The following is a 22,259-nucleotide window of genomic DNA, read 5'->3' on the forward strand; positions in this document are numbered from 1 at the left end:
GACACTCATGAAGCGCCAAAAAGTTGAATTTCATCCGACCACCTAGGCATCTTCGCGTTAAGTGTCTTCCCTCCGTGTCACAATCAAACGCACCCCATCCCAGATCGAGATGCCTACGCTGGGTCCTTCGCTGCTCTTCGCGGCCGGTCTGACATTGGGTGTCGGGGCTGGTGTCCTATACCCTCGCAAGAGTCCTTCGTCGCCCATCCCGAATGTCCAATTACCTCCTCCTCCCCCTGAAGGTGGTCAACATGACAGCAGAGCTCTCGTACCTACGGCCGGGGGAAGCGCCGTCCTTTCTCATGGGTTCCCGGGTAAGTCACTATTCTGCAAATCGGGCGAGAATCGTAACGCCAGCTGATTGCGGCTTCAACAAAATGAAAATGAAATTAGGTCCGATCCCAGATATATTGAAGAGGACAGCATACACAGCTGCATACGATCGAAGGTTACAACATCCCGCATGGACTGCCGAGCACCTCACTGCTACCTCACTGGCCAGGACTCCTCCACCATCTTCCCCGGGTACCAACCCTGTACCGCTGGATCAGGCTCGGAAAGGTGATACAGCTGGAAGTGGCGATAAGGTAGTGGTCAAGGGTGATAGGTCTAAGAGTGTGTTTATGGAAGATGAGGGTATACCGGAGATGTTCAGGGCAAAATTGCGAGATTGTGAGCTGCTCGTTCGCTGACTTCTCCATGAAGATTTCCGCTAATTCCCAGGTGCCCAGACTTCAGAAGCGGATACGACCGAGGACATATGTGGGTATTCAATTACCACCTTTCCAGCGAGGTGCCTGGTGAAGCACAAGTGCCCGCCGTGTTGGAGTTATGCTCATGCCGAAATTTCTCATGCTCGTAGGGTTCCGGCAGCAGACGCCAAGATATCGCAACAAGCAATGAACGAAACTTTCTACCTTTCCAACATCGCTCCTCAGGTTGGAGATGGATTCAACAGGCATTGTGAGTCAGCCACCAGCGTACTTACATGATCTTGTCTCTCTGCTTATCCTTGGAGTCGCCATCCGCGTAGACTGGGCCTACTTGGAAGACTTCTGTCGACGGTTGACGACCAACTTCGAGGATGTATATGTGTTCACGTGAGTCTAGCTCTGCATTCCTCGTGTCCCGTTCAGCGCACTAGATGACGAGGAGAGATCATAGCGTTCCATTGTATCTACCTGCCAAGCAAGCCGACGGTAAATGGCGTGTGGTGAGTCCGCCAAGCTGTTCGGCATTTATCGCCTCGAGGCATGATAGCTGAGGATCAATGGCTTCATCGTAGTCATACGAAGTCATCGGTAATCCACCTAGCATCTCCGTCCCCACGCACTTCGCAAAAGTAATCTTGGCTTCTCGACCGGATTTCTCTTACCCTCAAAGACCATCTTCTAACCCTAATTACCCCTCTTCCTCCTCTTCGGACACCATCAAGGAATTAGCGATGGGCGCCTTCGTCTTGCCCAACAAAGAGATCCCAGACCAAGCTGATCTGCGGTCTTTCGTTGTTCCTGTTGAACACGTCGAGAAGGCTGCGGGTCTGCAATTGTTCAACGAGCAGGTCAAGGGGAAGAGTAAGCAGCTTTGTGCGGTCACTCAGTGTCAGGTCATTGTGAGGAGGTTTGACGATGCGAGGAAAAGCATTGGGAAGAAGTAGGTCGGTCTAGCTCTAGCGAAGAGATCGCTGCGCAAGGCAGGAAAGAATATGCGCAAGGCTGGAATCACCAATCACCAATCACTGCGGGTGACAATTATGGGAATTTATCATGATATTGGCTCCTCACCCACACACTTGCTCACTCGCATATATACATCAATGCATTGCATCATTCCACATTTTACGATATAATCCAGCGCCGGAACAGGACCAGCACCAGCAGTAGCCTCTCTATAATCGAATAAGAGATGATCAATATCATCACGCGCCATTAATCCATTCTCTTCTAACATGTCCAGCAGCAATTATGCGTAAAATCGTAGCGTCAGTCAGTCAATCACTGACTCAAGTTATTCACGCTCGTCTGATTTGACCGACCAATATCAGATGACTCGATCATCGCATCATTCTCACTCAATGCATCCGTTCCGTCATTTCATGTCCTGTTGTACAACATATTATCATAAAATCCCAAAAGAGCGATATGACATGCTAATATCGACATCGATATCATGATTCACCGTCAAAATCATCCTCGGCGGGGTCATGTCCAGAACATGGAAATATCGAATTTATCTAATCCAAACACACAAAATCATCGGCATCAGTTCGACATTTTACCATAGCATTGAGAACCCAGTCAAGATGATATCTGGGAAACCGAGAGCCATGGCCAAGACTGAGACCGAGGTTGAGAGATGCGAAGGATTACAAATTACGACTCACCCGCGCTCACACCGACAACATGGAGGACTTTCCACCCCGAATTAAAGAAGAACTGAGCCTGCATAAACCTAAGGATGATATCCCATATCTCCTGGTCGGGGTTTATCGTCACCCTAGCCGAGGTGTAGTTGGTGAGAACCAGGATGATTACTGAATACCATCTGTAAGTTGTGAGTTGTGGGTCGTAAGTCGAAGGGCGGATAGCAAGACAAGGCAAGGCAAGGCGAGGCGAGGCAAGGCAGATCAGTGAGGGCGTCATATTGTTTCCAATACCCGACGAGGAACAGATAAGAGAAGAACGATGGTGACTTATGGTATGTGAATATGTGAATTTGTGAATTGACGGAATATGACTGGGATCACATGGGAATGAGACTGAGGATTTTGAATGGTTATGGTTTGAAGAATTACAGTCGGTCTAAAAGGGAGAGATACAGAGAAAGAACAAGATGAGACGTACTTCAGATAGAATGTAGAAGGGAGGACAAAGATCAAATACAGGAAACTCCAAAGCACGAACATATCCAGAAGACCTATTGTGCACATGATCATTCGATTCAGCCGAGATTTGAAATATTGCACTTGCACCTGAGTTGGGTTCGATTCTTCTGATCCTTAATCGTAATCGCAATGAAAACCAAAGCTCACCCAGGAATAACCTCGCAGTCGACATCGCTTGACTTGCCAGCCCGATCTTGCCCTTGCCCTTAGCCTTGCCCTTCGGCTCGAGTCCCTGGGTGTCCATCTTCTTCTGAGTCTGAAAATCGATACACACGCACAGCTGCAGCCTTAGCCTTAGCCTTAGCCTCAAACGACCATTTATTATTTTTCACAAGTCCTTCGAGTGTGGGTGATAAGCATGGACTGTACCTGTACCGAAGACAAGCAGTGATCAACTTAGCTCATCTTCAGACCGAAAATGTACGATGGTGCTTTGCTTTTGTTGACGATTGACTTTACGGAGGGCGAACCGAGAATTGCGGGACTCCACTTCGGCCCGAAACCTACCAAAGTCATTGCATGCTCATCGCCACGAACTGAACATCCCGTGCTGTCGATCTATGCATAGATACTGGCTTCTACTCAGCATTGCAACTGCAAATATGTACTTGCTTGAGCACTGTTCTCCACTATTTCTTACTTTAAAACCCAAGCTCTACTCCTCAAAGCGTATATGGCTCGGCTCCGCCGCAGGCTGCCGATCCACACCTAACCATACCCTACCCTCATCCCGATCCCGCGGGACCCACACACCTCCATTGTCTTTCCAGCTGATCATAACTTCCTGCACCTCCAGCCTATAAGCTTTAATTTCTTCCTGTTCACCCTCCGATAACTCATGGGACGGTATTCGTATATTCATAAAATCCCTCGAGGGAATAGCCATCCTCTCCACCTTGTCCTCCTCCCCTACCCCTTGCCCGTCGCTTTGGTCTGTTTGCGATGTCCATATATCCGTGATCTGATCAGCTAGGGATTGCATGATCAGCCTGGTATGCAGCTCCCCTTTTGTCAACTCGTGCGGTTCTACCTTCGAAGCGGCGCCGTGTCCTGTCGAAGTGAATGGAGAAGGGTATGGATGGGGCGATATAGGCGATAAGATAGAAGGGAACGGTTGCGAACTTGCATAATGCGGCGAAGGGAACATTGCTGAGAAATGATTGATTATCACTCTCTTGGCTTTTATCACTTTGGCGAAAGTACCGACTTCCTCAGGTGTAGAATGACCCCTTGAGATAGCTTTTTCTTGGATGGCTCTTCGTTTTTCGTCATCCTTAAAACTCTCATCCGAACTTCCATTCCCATTGGTCTTATCCTTAATACCTGAGCCCGGCTGTTTGTGGAAGAACAACTTGTCCCGTTTCTCCTCTAGACTAGGTTCTAGATCCTGTTTACGTATCTTCATACCTTTATCGCCCCGTTGCACTTTGTACGGGATATGGCCGTTCGTACATTCGTGAACTAGTAAACTTGGTTCCGCGCACATTTTCTGGAATGTTGGATTTTCAGTACCACCAGAACAATCGCCAAAGATGACTAATTTCCGAGGAGATACGCCTGAGGGTTGCGGCGGATGTATTACGTCGCCTGATGGAAGGGTATATGGCGGAGGCGGAGGGAGGGATGTAAGGTGCGACAAAAGGGACAAGGGGTGTTTGATCGGAGGATCAAGGGAGGCAAGCCCTTCGGCGTTGGACTGTAGTAATGGTATCAAGGTAGCGGTGTCGAGTTGCACTCGCGGAGTGGGCTCTTCTAATATATATCCCAGTGATGGTACTGACAAGCATGAATTAAATACATGATCAGCGCGAGGTGCCTGCAGGTCCTCCAACGAGGCTCAGTATCAATATTAGTATCAGAGTGATATGCTCACCTCGATGATGTATAGGTCCAGCTTTCACACTCCACCCTTTCCCTCCTTTCCCATTCCCTTGCTGCAATATATCCTCCCAGACTCCATCTTCGTTCGCCACAAAATCAACTCCAACAGCTTCATTACTATGCAAATCCTCCTCTTCACACTTCGTGGACGGCGCTTCCCCTTGTTCAAGGATCTCATGTACCGCATATACCCCAGCTAGATTTATCGATGTCACCTTGAGTGTTGTCCGTATCAAGTTCCGTATACCCGCCGGCCCATATATGTGGAAAGTCGCTGTTTTCTTCTTGCCCAATTTAGCTAACTGTTCGTTCTCTCCGGGTTTCACACCGACCCCGCTCATTATAGTCATCATGATAGCCACAACGCCCAGGACATGATCGGCATGCATGTGAGTGATGAACATCCGAGAGATATTGGCTATCCGTATGCTCGATTGATGCAAACGCATCAATGTCCCATCGGCCGCATCGAATACTGTGACATCGATCGCCGGACATCAGCAGCCGAAATAAAGAACACACATGGGTTGTGAAGGGGGTGATTGACTGGACGTACACCATATTTCGTTACCGAAGTCTACTGCTAGCGAGGAACAGTTCCGACTAAGTATAGGTCCCCCACCGCTACTTGTCCCAAGCTAGAAATGGGATCGCGAAAGTATAAGCTTTTCATCACTGGAAGCGCGGCTGGTGACCTAGGAGAGGGAAACTTGCTGCTTACAAAGGTGACGGATACGGGTGGTAAAGGTTTGAATCTCGGACCATGGCCATTCGCTGAGATAGCTGACATCCTACAGCTTGTCCGACTCAAGGTTGGACTGTATAGAATCAATCGGAACGTTGCGATGAGGGGTGAAATGGAGAAGTGAATCGGCTGGACCATGCATGTGGAGGGGGGAATAGGATCGGATCAATTGGGTCTGACGACATGCAAATCGGGGCTACAGATGAGGACGGAAGCAAAACCATGTGCTGGAACACATAAAGTGGTTTACCCAATTAAATTAGTTGGCTGGATTTTCGCTTTTGAAATTTATCTTGAATGCTCAAAGGTGGAGATTGGGCGAACAGGTTCAAGAAAAGATGAAATATCTTGTGGACTAGTCTTGTAGACTGTAGTTTGACTGTGTGTCATTGTTTTGAAAGTCATCGTTGGTCCCAACGCAAATCTATAGGAGACGCCGAATCTCCTGTCAAACTACCGAAAAAGACGAAAAATCCGAATCCACACTTCAAGAGTAGACGTTCGACATCTATCCCGCCATGTCCGGCTCACTTACCCACATCCTCTTCGAGGGAGCTTCAGGGTATGCTCTCTTCACCGTGTCCATGCAAGAGGAGATCGCAGCCAAATCGAAGCAACTCCAAGAATCCATCAACGACATCACCATCTTCTCCCGGATGATCCAATTAGCCTCTTTCTTGCCCTTCACATCGGCTGCTCAAGCTTTAGAAAACGCCAACGATGTTTCTGAGGGTATACTGAATGACCACTTGAAGAACCTGTTGAACTTGATTGTGCCCAACACCGCAGGCAAGACGAACAAGAAGCAGTCTGGTGTTCTGCTAGGTGTAGCGGAACGGGGGTTAGCAGGTGCGATCCAGGGAGAGTTGGGTATCCCGTGTGATACTTCCGAAAGAGCTTTAGAGTTGATCAGAGGAGTCAGATTGCATCAAGAGAAGATCTTGATTAAGGGTGGTATGCAAAAAGGAGATGTAGCTATTGCTCAGCTGGGTTTGGGTCATTCTTATTCCAGAGGAAAAGTGAAGGTGTGTATTAGGTTTTCTCCAGACTTGCCTTCTCCTCATTCAATCTGTTTTTCCAAATGAATGTCCACCATTCTACCCCTACCTTCTACGCTGGCGACCCCCGTGATGTCTATACAATCTTCCATTTGAACCCCAATTTCTCGTGGACACAGTTGACTCACACTCTTACACCTGACATCAGTTCAACGTCAACCGATCCGACAATATGATCATCCAAGCCATCTCCCTATCCGATCAACTCGACAAAGACCTCAACACCTTCTCGATGAGGGTGCGAGAATGGTACGGATGGCATTTCCCCGAGCTCTACAAGCTCGTTCCTGACGCCCATCAATACGCCTCCCTGGCCGTTTTGATCGGCGATCGAACGAAGATGACCGAAGATTTATTGGAGGAAATGCAAACTATCTTAGACGACGATGAGACTCGTGCAAGAAACGTTTTGGATGCCGCAAGAGCATCAATGGGTTCGGACATCAACGAGATCGACCTGATCAACATCTCGAACTTCGCTGAACGAGTAGTCAAGTTGGCCGAATACAGAAAGAGCCTAAGGAGGTATTTGGTAGAAAAGATGAACGTTGTAGCTCCTAATCTATCGGCTTTGATCGGGGAGACGATCGCTGCTCGACTGATCTCTCATGCGTGGGTCTCATCTTATTCATTTCACCAACCTTGTCTTTTCGCCTCTTTTTCAGCCGATCTTCGCGATGACCTGTGATATCTGAGTTGACATTGTCGTATGTAATTTAGCGGTTCATTGACCAATCTTGCCAAATACCCCGCTTCGACTGTACAAATCCTCGGTGCTGAGAAGGCTCTGTTCAGAGCTTTGAAGACTAAGGGTAACACGCCTAAAGTATGTTACACTCATCCTCAATCACGTAGAAATGTCATGCTAATATCACTCTGCAGTACGGTTTGATCTATCATTCCACATTCATCGGACGAGCAGGAACCAAGCACAAGGGACGGATCTCCCGATTCTTAGCCAACAAATGTTCGATAGCGTGCAGAATCGACTGTTTCTCTGATGTACCCACCAACAAGTTCGGAGAGGCTCTGAGAGCACAAGTCGAGGAAAGGCTAAATTTCTTCGAGGTGAGTGAATCCATATTAATCTCATTGAATCAGGTATTATCGGAATGAGATTGTCAAGCTGATTCGAAATGTATCTAATAGACCGGCGCACCAGTATCGAAGAACGCCGACGCGATCCAAAAAGCTCTGACTGCCATCGCGGCTGACTTGGGTGATGACGACGATGAGGACGATGATGAGGAAGGCGATGTCAAAGAAGCCGATATTGCTGATGTGAGCCTGACCGCAACCCATGCATGTTCGGCGTCGGCGGAAGATCCAGAACGTAAACTGATTCCATTGCGCAAATAGGCCGTCAAGCAAGTTGAGAAAGACCAGAAATCACGATCGACAGGCGGACCTTTAGATCCTGAATTAGCGGCTATCGCCGGTGGTCTACCCTCAGCAGCAGTATCTACGTCGACACCGTCCAAGAAAGAGAAGAAGGACAAGAAAGACAAGTCGGAGAAGAAAGAGAAGAAGGAGAAGAAGGAGAAGAGGAAATCGGAAGCTATGGATACTGATGCTCCGGCACCAGCACAAGAAGAGGAGAAGAAATCGAAGAAGGAGAAAAAGGAGAAGAAGGAGAAGAGCGATAAAGAGGAAAAGAAGGAAAAGAAAGATAAGAAGAAGAGGAAGTCTGAGGCTTAGTTTTTCTTTGGCGTCGTTCGAAATTGTTGAGGGTGTTGAGGGTGTTGAGGGTGTTATATCTTTTCTGACATTACTTCATTTTCTTGTTTTGTTTTTGCCCTGTTTAATCTTGCATTTGCATGGATATACCCTATTTCGGTCTCATAAGACCAACGATCGAATTTTGGAACCATACTGACCTGCTTCTTCTTCTTATGGACTGGCGTGATTGTAACATAGCGTGCTCTTTCCGTGCACGGTCTTTTACGCAATCTCCGCTCTTGCAGAGCAGGAGCTGACGGCGGCATATGCGATTCTGATTGCGACTGAACAATCTGGAACTTGAAATTGCTTACTCTAGTATATCATGATTCAAATCCTGACCGGGCTGGATAACAATTACAGTAGCGGTATCTTATCCGAACGAGTTTCCGCGCAACTCTCGGTGCCGCATGAGGATCATCAAGTCCGAAATTAAAACATCCTTTTGGGAATCTAACCCCTTTTAATCATCGTGAGGGTTCTAGTCTGGCCCGAAAGGAGTTGATTATCCCGTAGCTCGTAGTCTCGGATCCAGAATCAGACTTTCCATTTCTGCCTTACCTTTCTGCAAAGGGATCGCTGATATTGTTACTCCTGAAAATATCCTTTGGCAGTACGACATAGTAAGTCAGCGATCATGATCACAGTCAGGATCGGGATCAGGATCGATAGGATTAATCCGAAAAAGGATAATATCATCCTTTGACCATGCTGATCGGTCCACTCTCAAGTGAACGTCAAGCTAGTAAAAGCTGGATAAAGGCCTCTTCGGAAAAAGGTATATATACGAGTCCATTTATCGAGATCGGTTGATTCATCTTCATCAACAACACGATCAATCCCATTCGACTCTAACAGAACGAACAAAATTTAATCCACTCGATTGCAGCGTACAGTACAATACAATACGATACGATATATCGAACAGTCTAACTCGCTACACCGAATCCAGAACAGGAGACACTTGTAAAAATGCAATCTTCATCATCCCCAACTTCGTCTTGCGCATCAATGATCACTGCGCCTTTATTAGTCAGAGAAGGTCAAATCAACTTTACCCGTGAGTGACAGTCTTGCAATCATGAGCACCCTCCTCTGACTCTTATCAAATCGAATCGTACCAATCAACGCTTGTATTGACCTCCAATAGAGATCTGGATTTCAAGCTGATATCACATACCATGCGCTCTTTCGTTTTACTTTACAGCATTCACTCAACCTGATTTATCGCTCGCCCACGTCCAATGGCTGCATCTCCTCCGCGCGCGGATGGACCAACTCGAATCCGCAAGAAGCCATTCAGTAGATTTCGATTTGGGCGGAACGTGCGTTGACTCGGACCTGGTGGCGCCACTGGAAGAACTGGTGGATGAAGCGCGGAGGATGGTCTGTGCTCTCAGCGGAGAGATGCGGAGAAGGTCAGAAGGGACTTTACCCCCCTGGATCGAGTTGCAAGCTGTTCAACTGAAGTTGGCTGCGAGTTCGGGGAATGCGAGTGGATGTGTAGGGGGCAAGATGGGTAGAGCTAATTCTGCTGGTCAGTAATGAGTTTTGAGTGTACAGTATTATACAGCGTAACTAGACTGTCTCATTTGTATATGTGTATTCGCGAAATGGTCGTTTCAGTCATTTGTATCAGTTCAAAATCCGCGGGTTGTTGTATTTGTATCGTATGATTCATTCATCTATTGCATCTCGAATTATTTACGTTGACAGTCGTCACCGTGCAGTACGGTATACCTGATTGAATCGGAGCAAAGAGTTCAACCAGACTGAGCCGTCTACGCCAAAGGCAGTTGAGACTCCGAGGAAAGAACAAGAGGTAACTCTTCTTCGATAGTCGGACCAGTCAACTTCCAGCCCATATGCTCGAGTCTGGTAGGCTTTGACTTCATCTCGGAGTTGATTAATCTGTCAGGCGCACGAATTGCAAAGTCAGCTTCACTCAACCTTCGATTACTCAAACGGCTCGCTCATCCAGCGACTCCTTGCAGTCTATGCAGCAGCCACAGTATAGGATAGTGCAGTACTTACGGACTGATAAATCCAGCTTCTTCAGCAGAAACATTCTTTACCGGTACATCACGCTGGAAATTATCCTTGAATACTTTAGACCAAGTTTCGGCGATGCGTTTCCACGATACAGAATACCCAGGTGCGAACAGGTATCGCTCCGACACGTCTTTGGGTACTTGTGCCTTGGCTTCTTCTTTCGACTTGATTGATGCTAAGACTTGACCCCAGAATAGATCGAATGCCGAAAGTAAGTCCTTGATGTGAATCTGAGAATACCACAACCCAATCAGCCTAATGTCAGGATTAATTGCGCATTCCCGTTTTTCATCAAGCCACGCTCCGGACGTGACGTAGGGATTCGCAACTTACCAGCTGCATATGAGCTCCGCCATCACCGATATAAGGCGTGTAACCCAATTGCAAGGCGTTATTGGTGTACAGTCGGACGAATACCCCGGATGAAGATATGCCGGCTGGTCGTTGTCCGTAGACTCCGCCTGTACATAGGATCCAGACGTTGACACCTTTTTCCAGAGCATCAAGGGCTCTGCGAATGTCAGAAGTTGATGAGCATGAGTCTGAAGCAGATCGGTGAAAGATGTGTACTGTACAATCAGATCAGACTTACATGAGATCCCCCGCGCCGTTGAACATCTCACCGTGAATGGCTCGAATGTCTCCCTCTTTCGAGTCCTAGCACACGCCAGACCGTATCATCAGTCCATATTGTCCTGCAGTATCTCATATAGAAGTTTAGCACTCACATCGTAGAGTCTGGCAGACTCATCGAGGTTACCTCCCGTAGGAGTGATCCAATTTCCCGTACCGCTAAATCGCGCGAACGCCGTGTTTCTCGGACCTTCAACGAGGGCAGGCACGATGATAGCTGGCAATGAAGGATCGTGTGAATCGCCGGCATCCCAAACGATGTCATATTGATTGACAAGGCTCGATATTTTGTCTTTATCTTCCCATGATCCTTCGATGATTTTCACACCGATACTGGTGAGAAATGGGATCCCTCTTGAGCCTGGTCGAACATAAGCTGTCCAAGTGAAGTTTGGCTCGGACTTGGCGTCATGTTGTTGTTGAAGATGAGGTAAGAGGTGGCTCATCATTAGGCCTGAAGCGCCGAAGATAAGTACGGATTTCGTCATTCTGTTGTGTGTCACTTTCTGAGTTCTAAGCTTCAAGATATTTTGCTGAAGTGGTGGTAACCTTGATGCTTAGAAATTGTTGCTTGTCGTTGATTGAATGAAGAACATCTTTTCACATCGTTCCTCATCTCGTTCTTATACCTGTATCGGAGCTCTTGACGGTGTCTGATCAATCGCACCAACTTCCAGGAAGGGACAAGATAGGTCACCATATCCCTATCGCTTATCTATCACGCATTTTAGTTCTGGAAGTGCACGGGATGTCCGCGACATGAGGTATGGCTTGACAAGCACGATGATATATTTCTTCACACTAATCCATTTGCGTCTTTGATAAAATTAGCAATCCACGCATGATGCCTTGTTCGTCTGTAAAGTTGAAGAGTAAAGTCAGCCTGAATAAGCTTTCCCACACTACGGAGATTCCATGTGACACGGAAACTCCGTTTGATTACGTGACTTTAGCGCTTAATCAGCTGCCCTTACGATAACCCCCTCACTGACTAAACAGATAGCTTTGAAGCTGCTTTGTGATATGCTTGATCAGCCAATGGGTCCTCATTCCACGCAGGATGAATAAGTTTCACGCTTGATTGGTAATGACCGACCATCTGTGTACCATTGTCTGTGCGAAAGAGTCAGTCGGAAAACCTATAAATACTGGCCTTCCGAAGATGCCCGATTCTCGTATTCCATCATCCATACTCCCTCACTCACTCACACTTACACAATCTCACATTCGATTCCACTTCCAACCAGCTACCATAACTCACAAAATTCATCGATATGAGCGGTAAAACAGTCTTGATTACCGGTACCAATCGAGGGTGAGTCATCTTTTTACAATATACTATACGGTGCCGATTTTGGGCTTGCTGTGCTTGGATGCTAACAAGCCGTGATCGCCTTTGTATTGACATAGTGTCGGTCTCGAATTGGCCAAGATCTACCTCTCAAAGGGGTACACAGTCATCAGTGCGGTCCGAGCTCCCGAGAAACAAGCTACCCTATCTAGCCCCGAAGGGTCAGATGCCAAACACCTGATCGTCAAGTTGGACGTGGCAAGTGCCGAATCCGTCAAATCAGCCTTTGAGGAACTCAAAAACAAACACAAGATCGATAAATTAGATGTGGTACGTCGGCTCATACCTCCTCTTGCCTCTCACTTGCTGTAGGCATATATGCAGTTAGCTGGGCAACAGTAAGCAAGAAGGACGTCGCTGAGAATGGTTGATATTGCAGGTAATCAATAACGCCGCTATTGGAGTCACGATGGAAAATGCCTTCTTCGTACGAGATGCCGATCCCGCAAAATACGCCGAGACATACAATATCAACCTACTTGGTACATTGCACCTTTTCACCGCGTCTTATCCCTTACTTCCCAAAGATGGCAGCGGGAAGTTCATCGCTTTATCCACTCTTGCGGCTGTTCAGTCGATGGAGCATTGGCCTCTCGGTGGTGCCTATGCTTTGAGCAAGAACGCCGTCAACTACTTGGTGGGTATTTCGCCTCACTCATTCCAGCGGATGCCAATTCAGTCGTCCTCAGAGCTCATGTTCTGCTTCGATATGTTCCATGTCATGCTATACTTCGCAGACTCGACAGATTCACTTCGAGGAGAAAGACTTGATCACCTTCACCGTCAGTCCAGGATGGCTCGACACGTGAGTCCATTTTTGTCTCGTGATCTCGTGATCTCGTGATCTCGTAGCAAGAGCAAGTTTGCACGGATAGGTGACTGATATAGTCAATTTTAGCGATATGGGACACGAAGGTGCCAAAGCCTTTGGAGCTGTCGATGGTCCACCTGAAAAAGTTTCGGTGACTGCCCGTGAGTGATCGTTACACAAATTTGCCATGTATGAGAGGGTCAAGCACGAGCTTGGCTGACTGTCCAATCAATATTAGCCCAAATCGTCAATGTCATCGAGAACGGAACTCGAGAACGGGAAGGCGGACGAATGGTCAATTAGTAAGTCGATGACATCTTAATGGGAATCGGGAGTATTTGGCTGACCCTTAATTTCCTGCCTTGCTTACAGCGACGGTACAATCTTCGATTGGTAGTTTGTATCGAGAGCACCTTGCACAGAAATGTTTTGGTAATATATTTCTGATGATATGCAAATTCCATGAATCACAATAACAGCTACATATACAGTACACCGCTTGATTCTGAACGCTTGGTTTCATTGTCACGAAAGCACAGATCGCGATGTCGGAGTATTGTGTATTGTAGCCCAGTCCTTATTGACTTGTCCACGGCAAGTCATCATGACAGGCGACATCCTTCACATCTGCTGCTCTTTGCGGTGCGTAGTAGACCCATGTGTGGTGGACGACGTGCTCGCTTGTTTTCCTCACGAGACTATCATTCTCTATCAAGACGCTCATGAGCAGTGTCATTGAAGAGTGTCAGATAAGCTTCTTACAGATACGCTATCAAGCATATGAATCCTCATTGAGATTTGACCAAGGAAATGGCTCGTATCAAAACACTAGTTCGTTCCGGCGACCAGATAATGCCTCATCAGAAGCGCCATTTGGCATCATTCGCCGGACTGATCGAAGTAACGTAAAGACAGCACAATAAGTAATAAGTGTGCAGGATACAGTGGCACAGATCCGACTTTGAGCGTCACTTATGCATACGTCGCTACGTGATTCGTCATGCAATCGATCTCAAACACCGGTATGCATGTCTTGCTGAGTCAGGTTCCAAGAATACATACAGATATCCGTATACCGACGATTGGAAGAGACGGAACCTCCGTTGAGAAGCAGGTTATCAATGCTGTGTTTGCCGTGGTTGTTCGGGCATAGCTGATTCAGCTTCTGTAGCTCGGTCATTTCTCACCGTCAGGTTGATCCGCCTTCATCATCTGACTGCCGTGATGCGTCCTCGGGACAGATGGCTGCGTCATGTCGATAGAGTGACAGGCATGGTATAAGTACTGCATGCTCGCGCGATGAATCACTTCCTCCTCTCAGAAGCCCATCGTACGAACCATCACACACTTGACTGAGCGAAAACTTGACTCGCTCGACTCGATATGTTCTCCTTGAGAATCACCTTCCCCTTGTTGGCTAGCTTAGCCTTTCTACTCGGAGCTTCGGCATGGGGTAGCGACTACAAAGGAGCTCTATACACACTCTCGCAAGAATTTAATCAAGCCATCTTGATATCGGCTTTACACCCGAACGGAACCGCTGAATTCGTGTCTTCCTTCCAGACTGGTGGGAAGGGCGCAGGTGCCAGAGGTCAAGACGCTCTACAATCTAGTGATTCGCTGTTGGTTCACGAGAATCTGTTGTTCGCTGTCAATTCTGCAAGTGACGAGTTGTCTCTTTTCCATATTGACCCAAAGGAGTAAGTCTTCCAATTGCAATGTGTTTTTTCTCGCGTTGAAGGTACAATCACAATCACAATCACAATATCTTATGAGGTTCTCATTGTGGCTGATCCTCTCACTGTCTGTCATAGACCTTGGAACATCCAGCAGATCGGTAATAACACTTGGTCAGGAGGGAAATACCCAACCTCGATTGCAGTATCTCCAGATAGTACCAAAGCGTGTGTAGCCAATGCAGGCTCGCAGTCGTATATCCGATGTTTTGTGAGTATCACATTCCAAAGAATTGTATCAAGCCAAGCTGCTGAAAGCTGATTAGAGTGTCGTGTGACGCAGAACATCAGAGAGACAGGCTTGGAGCTCATGTCCTCTTTCAGATATGATCTGGAGCTCGGTCAGACTGATCCACCCGTATGTCATTCCAATTTACACCCGCGCGCCAACTCAGGTGGCGTGAATTATTATTGAACGAATGTACATATTCCTCAGGTCGGCCCTCCCAAAACCCCTTCGGACCTCTCATTCACTGCCGACGGCCAGATCCTTTTCGTCACAGTCAAAGGATCAGCAAATGCCTCTGAGGCTCCCGCAGGCCGTATTGAGCTCTTCGACGTTTCCAGCGATTCCGTCTCGCACAAGTCGACTGTCTACGCTGCGTCCGGTCCTGGAGGTCTACCATTCTCAATCACCGTGAGCTCCAGCCTCCTTGCTCGCGCTGAATGAGGATGGAGTATCGGACGACTGACCCCTGTTCTTTTCATGCAGCCCATTGCTGATTCTGCAGCATACTTGGTGACCGATCCTGCTGGTGGTGCTGATATCATCCGAATCGAGAGGGACGGATCGGTGTCTTATAATACGTCTATCACTATACCAGGTCAAGGTGAGCTAATCTTATCAATATCGATACGAAAAGTCGGATACTGATTCAAGTCCACAACGTTGTAGCGGCGACCTGTTGGAGCGCATATTCGCCCGTCACCGATCAATATTGTGAGAACTCCCCTTTTCCCGGTCAACGCAGATTTTACGGATGATCCATCGAAAAGGGACTTGGAGGGGTGAGCTGATAAATGGAGTTGTGGCAGTCACCATCGACCTCGCGACAGCCATCATCACCCCAATGACGATCAACTCCACAACCCTCGAAGCCACATTGCTTCCAGGATACAATATCACTACCTCCTCCGGCAACCCTGGATCTTTGGTGGATTCGCGAATCGCTCATTTCTCAGACCAACAAGATTACTTGTACTCCCTCGTTGCAGGTGATCAGACTGTCCGAGTCTTCTCTCTTCCTGCAGGTAGTCAGAGCGGTATATTCGATCTGGTGCAGACGTACGAGCTTGGTGCGGCTTATAATAGTACGGGTGGGGCTGTGGGGACGAGTATTGAGGGGTTGGCAGTGTTCGTCCGAACTTGGTGGTGATCAGAGGAAAGGCGAGACTATAGCGACTTCCAATCGGGATTATTTCTGTAGCTGATGGAGATTTCATAGTGTGCTCGCCTGCAGACAGATCCTTTCTCTTGCCCTCTTGCCCGTACGACATCATACATTATAATAGCAAACACAGCGTCAGTCCATGCACAGATATCTGCCACTTTCCGTCCTGGTGAACATGAACGGCGGACAAGTCCGCTTATTGCCTCCGCTCCTTTGAAACGTGTGGGTGGAGGTCGTCCACTGTCATCAATTAATGCCCTTTTGTCCCTTGTTACAGCGCACAAAAAGCATGTTCTCAATACACTTCAACAGCTCGTCTCAATCCACCAATGCTAAACTTCGCTTTTTCAACCATCACCGAGCTATTCGGGGAAGCAAATACCTTCGCGATGCTCTGTCTAGCCTCTCAGACTATGCACACGCAGCATTGCTGCGCCATGCTTCTCTCTCTCGGATTGTCGCTCTATCAAGCATGTTCTTTTTTTTCGCTGTTCACTTAAATCACATACCTATCACCTCGACATGACCTAAATCATCAGAATGAAAGTGACACATCTGTCGAACATGGTCCTCGGGGTCCAACTTGATCTAATTGGGATTACACTCACAAGCCTCATCGTCTTACCGCCTGCGCTCGCTCTCAATGACAACCTCACCGGTCCAGGTTTAGCATGGCCCAACCAACTCTGGGTGCCAATGGGCGGCTTCACCTCACCCGGAACAACAATCTCATCATACTACACCTGGGGACCTGATCCTATCATACCTCCCAAAAATTCCTCTCGGATATGGGATATCCCCTTTCCCTTCGTACCGATGTTATGGGGTTGCAACGATACCTACATCCGCCCATTTCAGAGTGCCTTATGGAACAACTTCTCCGACGTTCCCTTAACGCCCAAGAAGGATATATTGGGGTTCAACGAGCCTGATCATCCCGGACAAGCTTTATGTTCGCCTCAACAAGCTGCGATCGTATGGCGCGAAGTCTTAGAACCGCTGAGGTATCAAGGGTATAGGGTCGGTAGTCCGGCGGTGACCTCGGGAGAAGCGGGAAGACAGTGGATGAGGGATTGGTATGCCGCCTGTCAGGGGGCTTGTAATCCGGATTTTCTGGCTTTGCATTGGGTGAGTAATTATTCTAAGGTTCTTCCCACTCATACCTGATGATCTTGTCGGAGAGGTTTCGTATTTCGCGAAAGTCATGAGTATCTATCCAGGTTCAGAAGGGGATGAGGCTGATCTGTCGATATGGTTGATCATAGTACGACCTTGTCCCGCAGAGTTTCATAGAGCATATTCAGTATTATCACAAAACCTACAAATTGCCCGTATGGATCACAGGTCAGTCATTGAATTCAATTGCTCTTGCTTTTCATCGTCTCTTACTCCCTATGTGTCTTTCCAATCATCTTCGTCGCGTCACAGCTGACACCCACACACTACCGGCACACACCCTTAGAATACGCTCCCCAGAATTTCTCAGTGTACAATTCTCAAACAGGTCAATACGACGGACAAGCGACCTACATCGAAGTGCAGAGATTCATGGATATAACTACGGCATATATGAAGTCTGTCGATTGGGTCGAAAGGTGGTTCTGGTTTGGTGCAATGTACGAGATGGTGAGTCAGTCTTCTGATTCTTTCGTTGTTCATCACATCCTTAAGACCTTAGTCGTTAGTCGTTATTCTAAGTCAAAGGGTATTTGAGCTGATGTATCTGATTGTCCCCGCCCTCACAGCAAGGAGTCAACGAGTTGGATTGTCTCTTCGACCAAGGCGGAAGACATAACCGGACGGGAGCATTGAATGAGCTGGGCGTACAATATGCGGGTTCGAATGGGAGTGTGACGGCAATACATAGTGTATCGTCAGCACAGCGGGTAATATCAAGGTTCAACGCTAGGTGGGTATCTATATTAACAGGGATCCCCATACTTTTGTGGCTTATTACGTCCCATCGAAGCCCGTTGTAGATCGTCATAATGTATTCATAGCATGCAAAAGTATAATATAAAAGGTATAGAGAAGACCAAAAGCAAAGGAAGATGTGTACAACATTGAACTATAAAATCGCATCGCAATACGTCTATCAGCCACCAGGGCACCTAGGCAACCAACCGCACCAGCTCGCTTATCGCTTATCCAGAGCACATCAAACAAGCGTCTTTGTTCTCGATCGAACATTGTAAAGCGGCTTCAGCTCTCTCCTCGGCTCTTCGCTTGGCTTCCTCGTACGAGATTTCCTCCTCTTCCGAAGGTTTAGGCGAGTCTTCTCGACTTTGAGCTGGCTGGGGTACAGGTGCTGATGAAGCAGTGGTGGCGATCTTTACTTGTCTCATCGGAGCCACAAGACTTTCGGCCGATGGTCCCGCAGCAGCAGCAGCAGCAGCTGGTGCAGGAGAGCCTGGCTTGCCTCCGGCAGCAGCATTGGATTTGGCTTGTTTAAGTGTAGCAGCATCGATAGTGAATTGAATGGCATTGGCAGAAGGTTTTGTTCGAAGGTAGTAGGCACCGGTCTTGAGTCCTCGCTTCCATCCGTAGAAGTGCATCGAGGTCAGTTGAGAGAAGGATGGGTTGGCCAAGTGAATGTTGAGCGATTGAGATTGATCGATGAACGCTCCTCGATCAGCAGCGAGATCAATGACTGCCTTTTGCGAGATCTCCCATACCGTCTTGTAGATAGCCTTGAGCTCAGCAGGAATCTGAGGGATGTTTTGAATAGAACCACCAGCGGCGATGATCAGGTTCTTCATGTTATCGTCCCACAGACCAAGGTTGATGAGATCTCGAAGTAACCATGGGCACACAACTTGGAAGTCACCGGAGAGCACTCTTCGAGCGTACAACATCGATGTGTATGGCTCGAAACATTCGTTCCAACCCAAGATTTGAGATGTGGACGCAGTAGGCATAGGAGCGACCAATAACGAGTTTCGGACACCGTGTTTGGCAATGTTGGCTCGGAGTTCAGTCCAGTCCCAGAGATCGGTGGGTGTTCTACCCCAGAAGTCGGGTTGCAGTTTGCCTTGAGAGATAGGCGATCCTTCGTATGAAGGGTATTTGCCGAGCTCTTGTGCCAACTCACAGGAAGCCTCCAAAGCGGCGTGGTAGATAGTCTCGAAGATTTGGATGTTGAGTTCTCTAGCAGCTGGAGAATCGAATGGCATTCGAAGCGCCATGAAGGCATCTGCGAGACCTTGCACACCCAAACCGACTGGTCGGTGTCGCATGTTGGAGTTCTTGGCCTCAGGAACAGGGTAGTAGTTTCGGGTGATTACTTGATCCAAGTTCTTAGTGACGACTTTGGTGATCTCGTGGAGTTTCTTGAAGTCATAGGTTCGTCGTTCAAGGTCGACAAAAGCAGGGAGAGCGAGAGAAGCCAAATTACATACTGCTACTTCATCAGGAGCAGAGTACTCGATGATTTCAGTGCACAAGTTGGAAGACTTGATGGTACCCAAGTGCTGTTGGTTGGACTTGGAGTTGGCAGCGTCCTTGTAAAGGATGAAAGGTCCACCGGTTTCCGTTTGCGCTTCAAGGATAGCGAACCAAAGTTTTTGAGCTTTAATGGTCTTTCGACCTTTGCCGGCTTTCTCGTATCCTTCGTAAAGCTTCTCGAACTCTTCGGAGTGGACATCAGCAAGACCGGGACATTCCGATGGACACATCAAGGTCCAGTCACCATCTTGTTCGACTCGCTTCATGAAGAGATCGGGGATCCAGAGGGCGTAGAAGAGATCTCTGGCTCGGACTTCTTCTTTACCGTGGTTCTTTCTCAAGTCGAGGAAGTCGAACACATCGGCGTGCCATGGCTCGAGGTAGATTGCGAAAGCACCAGGTCTCTTGTTACCACCTTGATCGACGTATCGAGCGGTAGCATCGTAAGCTCTCAACATGGGTACGATACCGTTGGAGTACCCATTGGTACCAGCGATGTAAGCACCTTTGGCTCGGATGTTGTGGATGTGAAGACCGATACCACCGGCGGTTTTGGAGATTTGAGCGCAAGTCTTAAGAGTGTCATAGATACCGTCGATGGAGTCGTCTCTCATGGCAACAAGGAAACAAGAAGACATTTGAGCGTGAGGAGTACCAGAGTTGAAGAGCTGTGATCATTGTATCAGCCGGATGTCATCTTTGATACACTCAGATAAGCTGACTCACAGTGGGAGAGGCATGGGTGAAATATCGCTCGGACATGAGGTTGTAAGTCTCAATGACCTTTTCCATGTTAGCACCGTGGATACCGACAGCGACTCGCATGATCATGTGTTGGGGTCTCTCGACGATCTTTCCATTCACTCTCAGGAGGTAGGATCGTTCGAGAGTCTTGAAACCGAAGTAGTTGTAAGCGAAATCTCGATCATAGATGATCGCCGAGTCGAGGGTCTCTTTGTTGTCCATGACGATCTTGTAGACATCGTCGGCGATCATGGGAGCGTGTTTACCAGTCTTGGGGTTGACCCATTCGTACAAATCTTGAATGACATTGGAGAAGAGCTTTTTAGTCTCTTTGTGTAAGTTGGAGATGGCGATTCGGGCGGCTAAGATAGCGTAGTCTGGGTGTTTGGTGGTAAGGTATGCTGCGGTTTCAGCGGCAAGGTTCTGTATAGCAGAGGAGGTCAGCGTCTTGCAAAGTTTATCATTGTCATGCAGAAGCCAAGTGTGATGCATTGCAAACTGATAGGCGAAAGGGAAGTAAGGACACTCACATCTAATTCAACAGTGGTGATACCAGCGTGGATACCGACGATAACCTTTTGGGTGATCTCGGCAGGCTCGACGAAATTAGGGTCAAGACCGTATGAAAGCTTGTTTATACGGGCGGTGACTTTATCGAAAGCGACTACGGAGAGGTGGAACGGAAATTGAATCACGTCAGCTCGAATGAAGACACTGTACCAAAAGCTCTCGTAACGATGGGCAGGGGGCGAATTTTGGCTTACCAGGCTCCTTTCGGCCGTCTCTCTTGTAGATCCACATGACCATGGCAAAGTCGTCTGTAACACACGGAGGTGTAAGAGGTAGGTAGGTGAGAGGATAAGGATCGAGGCGTTTCGGTGTAGTCTGGTCGCGTCGAGGCAAGGTTGCTTAGTAAGCTATGAAATTGCTTTTTCCGTATACAGTCGTTATGAAAGATACTCACAGTGATTCGTAGACGTTATTCGTAGTCAAGGACCAAGCCTTTATTGATACAATTGATTGATAATGACAGATGTAGAAAGAAGAAGAAGAGATGGAGAAAGAGAAACATTAGAAGGAAGGATCGCGTTGAGACATCCCATGTCCTGCCCCTTTTTATAAATTCTAACTCTTGCTGCTAGGATCGCGTCTTTTTAGCTTATTGATTGGGAAAAATGAATTATGTAATGTTGATTCTTGTAATGTTTGGAGTACGCGTCAACCGTGTGATCTCGATGGGCGCGTCAAGTCAGGTGCAAAATTCCTTTTTCCAACGCGTCAAGAGGACTAAACCCTGGAGACTCAGCCTCCTCTCTCGTTTGTCAAATTATAAGTATCAAGGGTCGGCCGATCCGACAGACTAGACCGGACCTACATGATGCAGCTCGAAGTGATTGCTCAGCATGTGGAGGACATTTCCATATAAGAGAAAGATCAGGGTAAAAAGGTCGTTCCGATCTGGACTATACCTGATGGCTGGAATGGTATGGTATCACACAGTCAACTTTGTCGACGCGTCGCATCGCGTCTTCACGGGTAATGTTGATCGATTGAGACCAGACACGAAACGTCATTCTGTGTAGACCGCGTTTCCCTACCTGCCTTTGCCTTTAATTCATATTCATGCTCACATGCAACGGGAGTTATCAATTCAACACGCTCGCTTGTATCAAGACATCGTGTCGAGATGAGTCCTATCGCTGAGTTCATAACGGTTGTCGTGACCGATCATCTTGGCTCTTCAGAACATCGGCCGCTTGAAAAGATGTCATTTATCTGATAGAATATACACCATTCCTTCGGCCGATGT

The 22,259-nt window shown here is 47.8% G+C and overlaps 9 protein-coding genes across 9 annotated transcripts; 6 read left to right on the top strand and 3 right to left on the bottom strand.

The window, feature by feature from the left end:
• Nucleotides 1-109: 109 nt before the first annotated feature.
• Nucleotides 110-1,657, top strand: I303_105914 (uncharacterized protein; the record flags this gene model as incomplete). Its single annotated transcript, XM_018409226.1, has 7 exons — nt 110-314; nt 394-672; nt 732-762; nt 863-963; nt 1,034-1,100; nt 1,165-1,213; nt 1,286-1,657. 7 exons carry the CDS (start codon nt 110-112, stop codon nt 1,655-1,657), a joined length of 1,104 nt encoding a protein of 367 aa, XP_018261498.1.
• A 1,882-nt stretch (nt 1,658-3,539) lies between these two features.
• I303_105915 (uncharacterized protein) lies at nt 3,540-5,555 on the bottom strand (the record flags this gene model as incomplete). The annotated part of the gene is made up of 4 exons (XM_018409228.1): nt 3,540-4,660; nt 4,758-5,240; nt 5,322-5,403; nt 5,487-5,555. The coding sequence occupies 4 exons, from the start codon at nt 5,553-5,555 to the stop codon at nt 3,540-3,542; spliced, it is 1,755 nt and encodes a 584-aa protein (XP_018261500.1).
• Nucleotides 5,556-6,028: 473 nt separating this feature from the next.
• On the top strand, nt 6,029-8,266 carry I303_105916 (uncharacterized protein; the record flags this gene model as incomplete). The annotated part of the gene is made up of 6 exons (XM_018409229.1): nt 6,029-6,535; nt 6,717-7,180; nt 7,289-7,394; nt 7,451-7,636; nt 7,718-7,849; nt 7,928-8,266. The coding sequence occupies 6 exons, from the start codon at nt 6,029-6,031 to the stop codon at nt 8,264-8,266; spliced, it is 1,734 nt and encodes a 577-aa protein (XP_018261501.1).
• A 993-nt stretch (nt 8,267-9,259) lies between these two features.
• Nucleotides 9,260-9,832, top strand: I303_105917 (uncharacterized protein; the record flags this gene model as incomplete). The annotated part of the gene is made up of 2 exons (XM_018409230.1): nt 9,260-9,347; nt 9,495-9,832. The coding sequence occupies 2 exons, from the start codon at nt 9,260-9,262 to the stop codon at nt 9,830-9,832; spliced, it is 426 nt and encodes a 141-aa protein (XP_018261502.1).
• Nucleotides 9,833-10,068: 236 nt separating this feature from the next.
• Nucleotides 10,069-11,460, bottom strand: I303_105918 (uncharacterized protein; the record flags this gene model as incomplete). The annotated part of the gene is made up of 5 exons (XM_018409231.1): nt 10,069-10,198; nt 10,322-10,569; nt 10,673-10,850; nt 10,932-10,996; nt 11,068-11,460. The coding sequence occupies 5 exons, from the start codon at nt 11,458-11,460 to the stop codon at nt 10,069-10,071; spliced, it is 1,014 nt and encodes a 337-aa protein (XP_018261503.1).
• A 786-nt stretch (nt 11,461-12,246) lies between these two features.
• I303_105919 (uncharacterized protein) lies at nt 12,247-13,531 on the top strand (the record flags this gene model as incomplete). Its single annotated transcript, XM_018409232.2, has 7 exons — nt 12,247-12,287; nt 12,383-12,593; nt 12,703-12,960; nt 13,061-13,128; nt 13,222-13,295; nt 13,373-13,436; nt 13,507-13,531. The coding sequence occupies 7 exons, from the start codon at nt 12,247-12,249 to the stop codon at nt 13,529-13,531; spliced, it is 741 nt and encodes a 246-aa protein (XP_018261504.2).
• Nucleotides 13,532-14,517: 986 nt separating this feature from the next.
• I303_105920 (uncharacterized protein) lies at nt 14,518-16,246 on the top strand (the record flags this gene model as incomplete). Its single annotated transcript, XM_018409233.1, has 7 exons — nt 14,518-14,834; nt 14,949-15,081; nt 15,154-15,228; nt 15,307-15,507; nt 15,583-15,700; nt 15,766-15,810; nt 15,906-16,246. 7 exons carry the CDS (start codon nt 14,518-14,520, stop codon nt 16,244-16,246), a joined length of 1,230 nt encoding a protein of 409 aa, XP_018261505.1.
• Nucleotides 16,247-16,825: 579 nt separating this feature from the next.
• On the top strand, nt 16,826-18,328 carry I303_105921 (uncharacterized protein; the record flags this gene model as incomplete). The annotated part of the gene is made up of 5 exons (XM_065969262.1): nt 16,826-17,389; nt 17,527-17,605; nt 17,724-17,887; nt 18,007-18,170; nt 18,262-18,328. 5 exons carry the CDS (start codon nt 16,826-16,828, stop codon nt 18,326-18,328), a joined length of 1,038 nt encoding a protein of 345 aa, XP_065825334.1.
• Nucleotides 18,329-18,405: 77 nt separating this feature from the next.
• Nucleotides 18,406-21,256, bottom strand: I303_105922 (ribonucleoside-diphosphate reductase, alpha subunit; the record flags this gene model as incomplete). Its single annotated transcript, XM_018409235.1, has 4 exons — nt 18,406-20,373; nt 20,432-20,872; nt 20,980-21,113; nt 21,214-21,256. The coding sequence occupies 4 exons, from the start codon at nt 21,254-21,256 to the stop codon at nt 18,406-18,408; spliced, it is 2,586 nt and encodes an 861-aa protein (XP_018261507.1).
• Nucleotides 21,257-22,259: the final 1,003 nt, after the last annotated feature.

The sequence above is a fragment of the Kwoniella dejecticola genome, chromosome 7 (assembly GCF_000512565.2).
Source record: "Kwoniella dejecticola CBS 10117 chromosome 7, complete sequence".
NCBI lineage: Eukaryota > Fungi > Basidiomycota > Tremellomycetes > Tremellales > Cryptococcaceae > Kwoniella > Kwoniella dejecticola.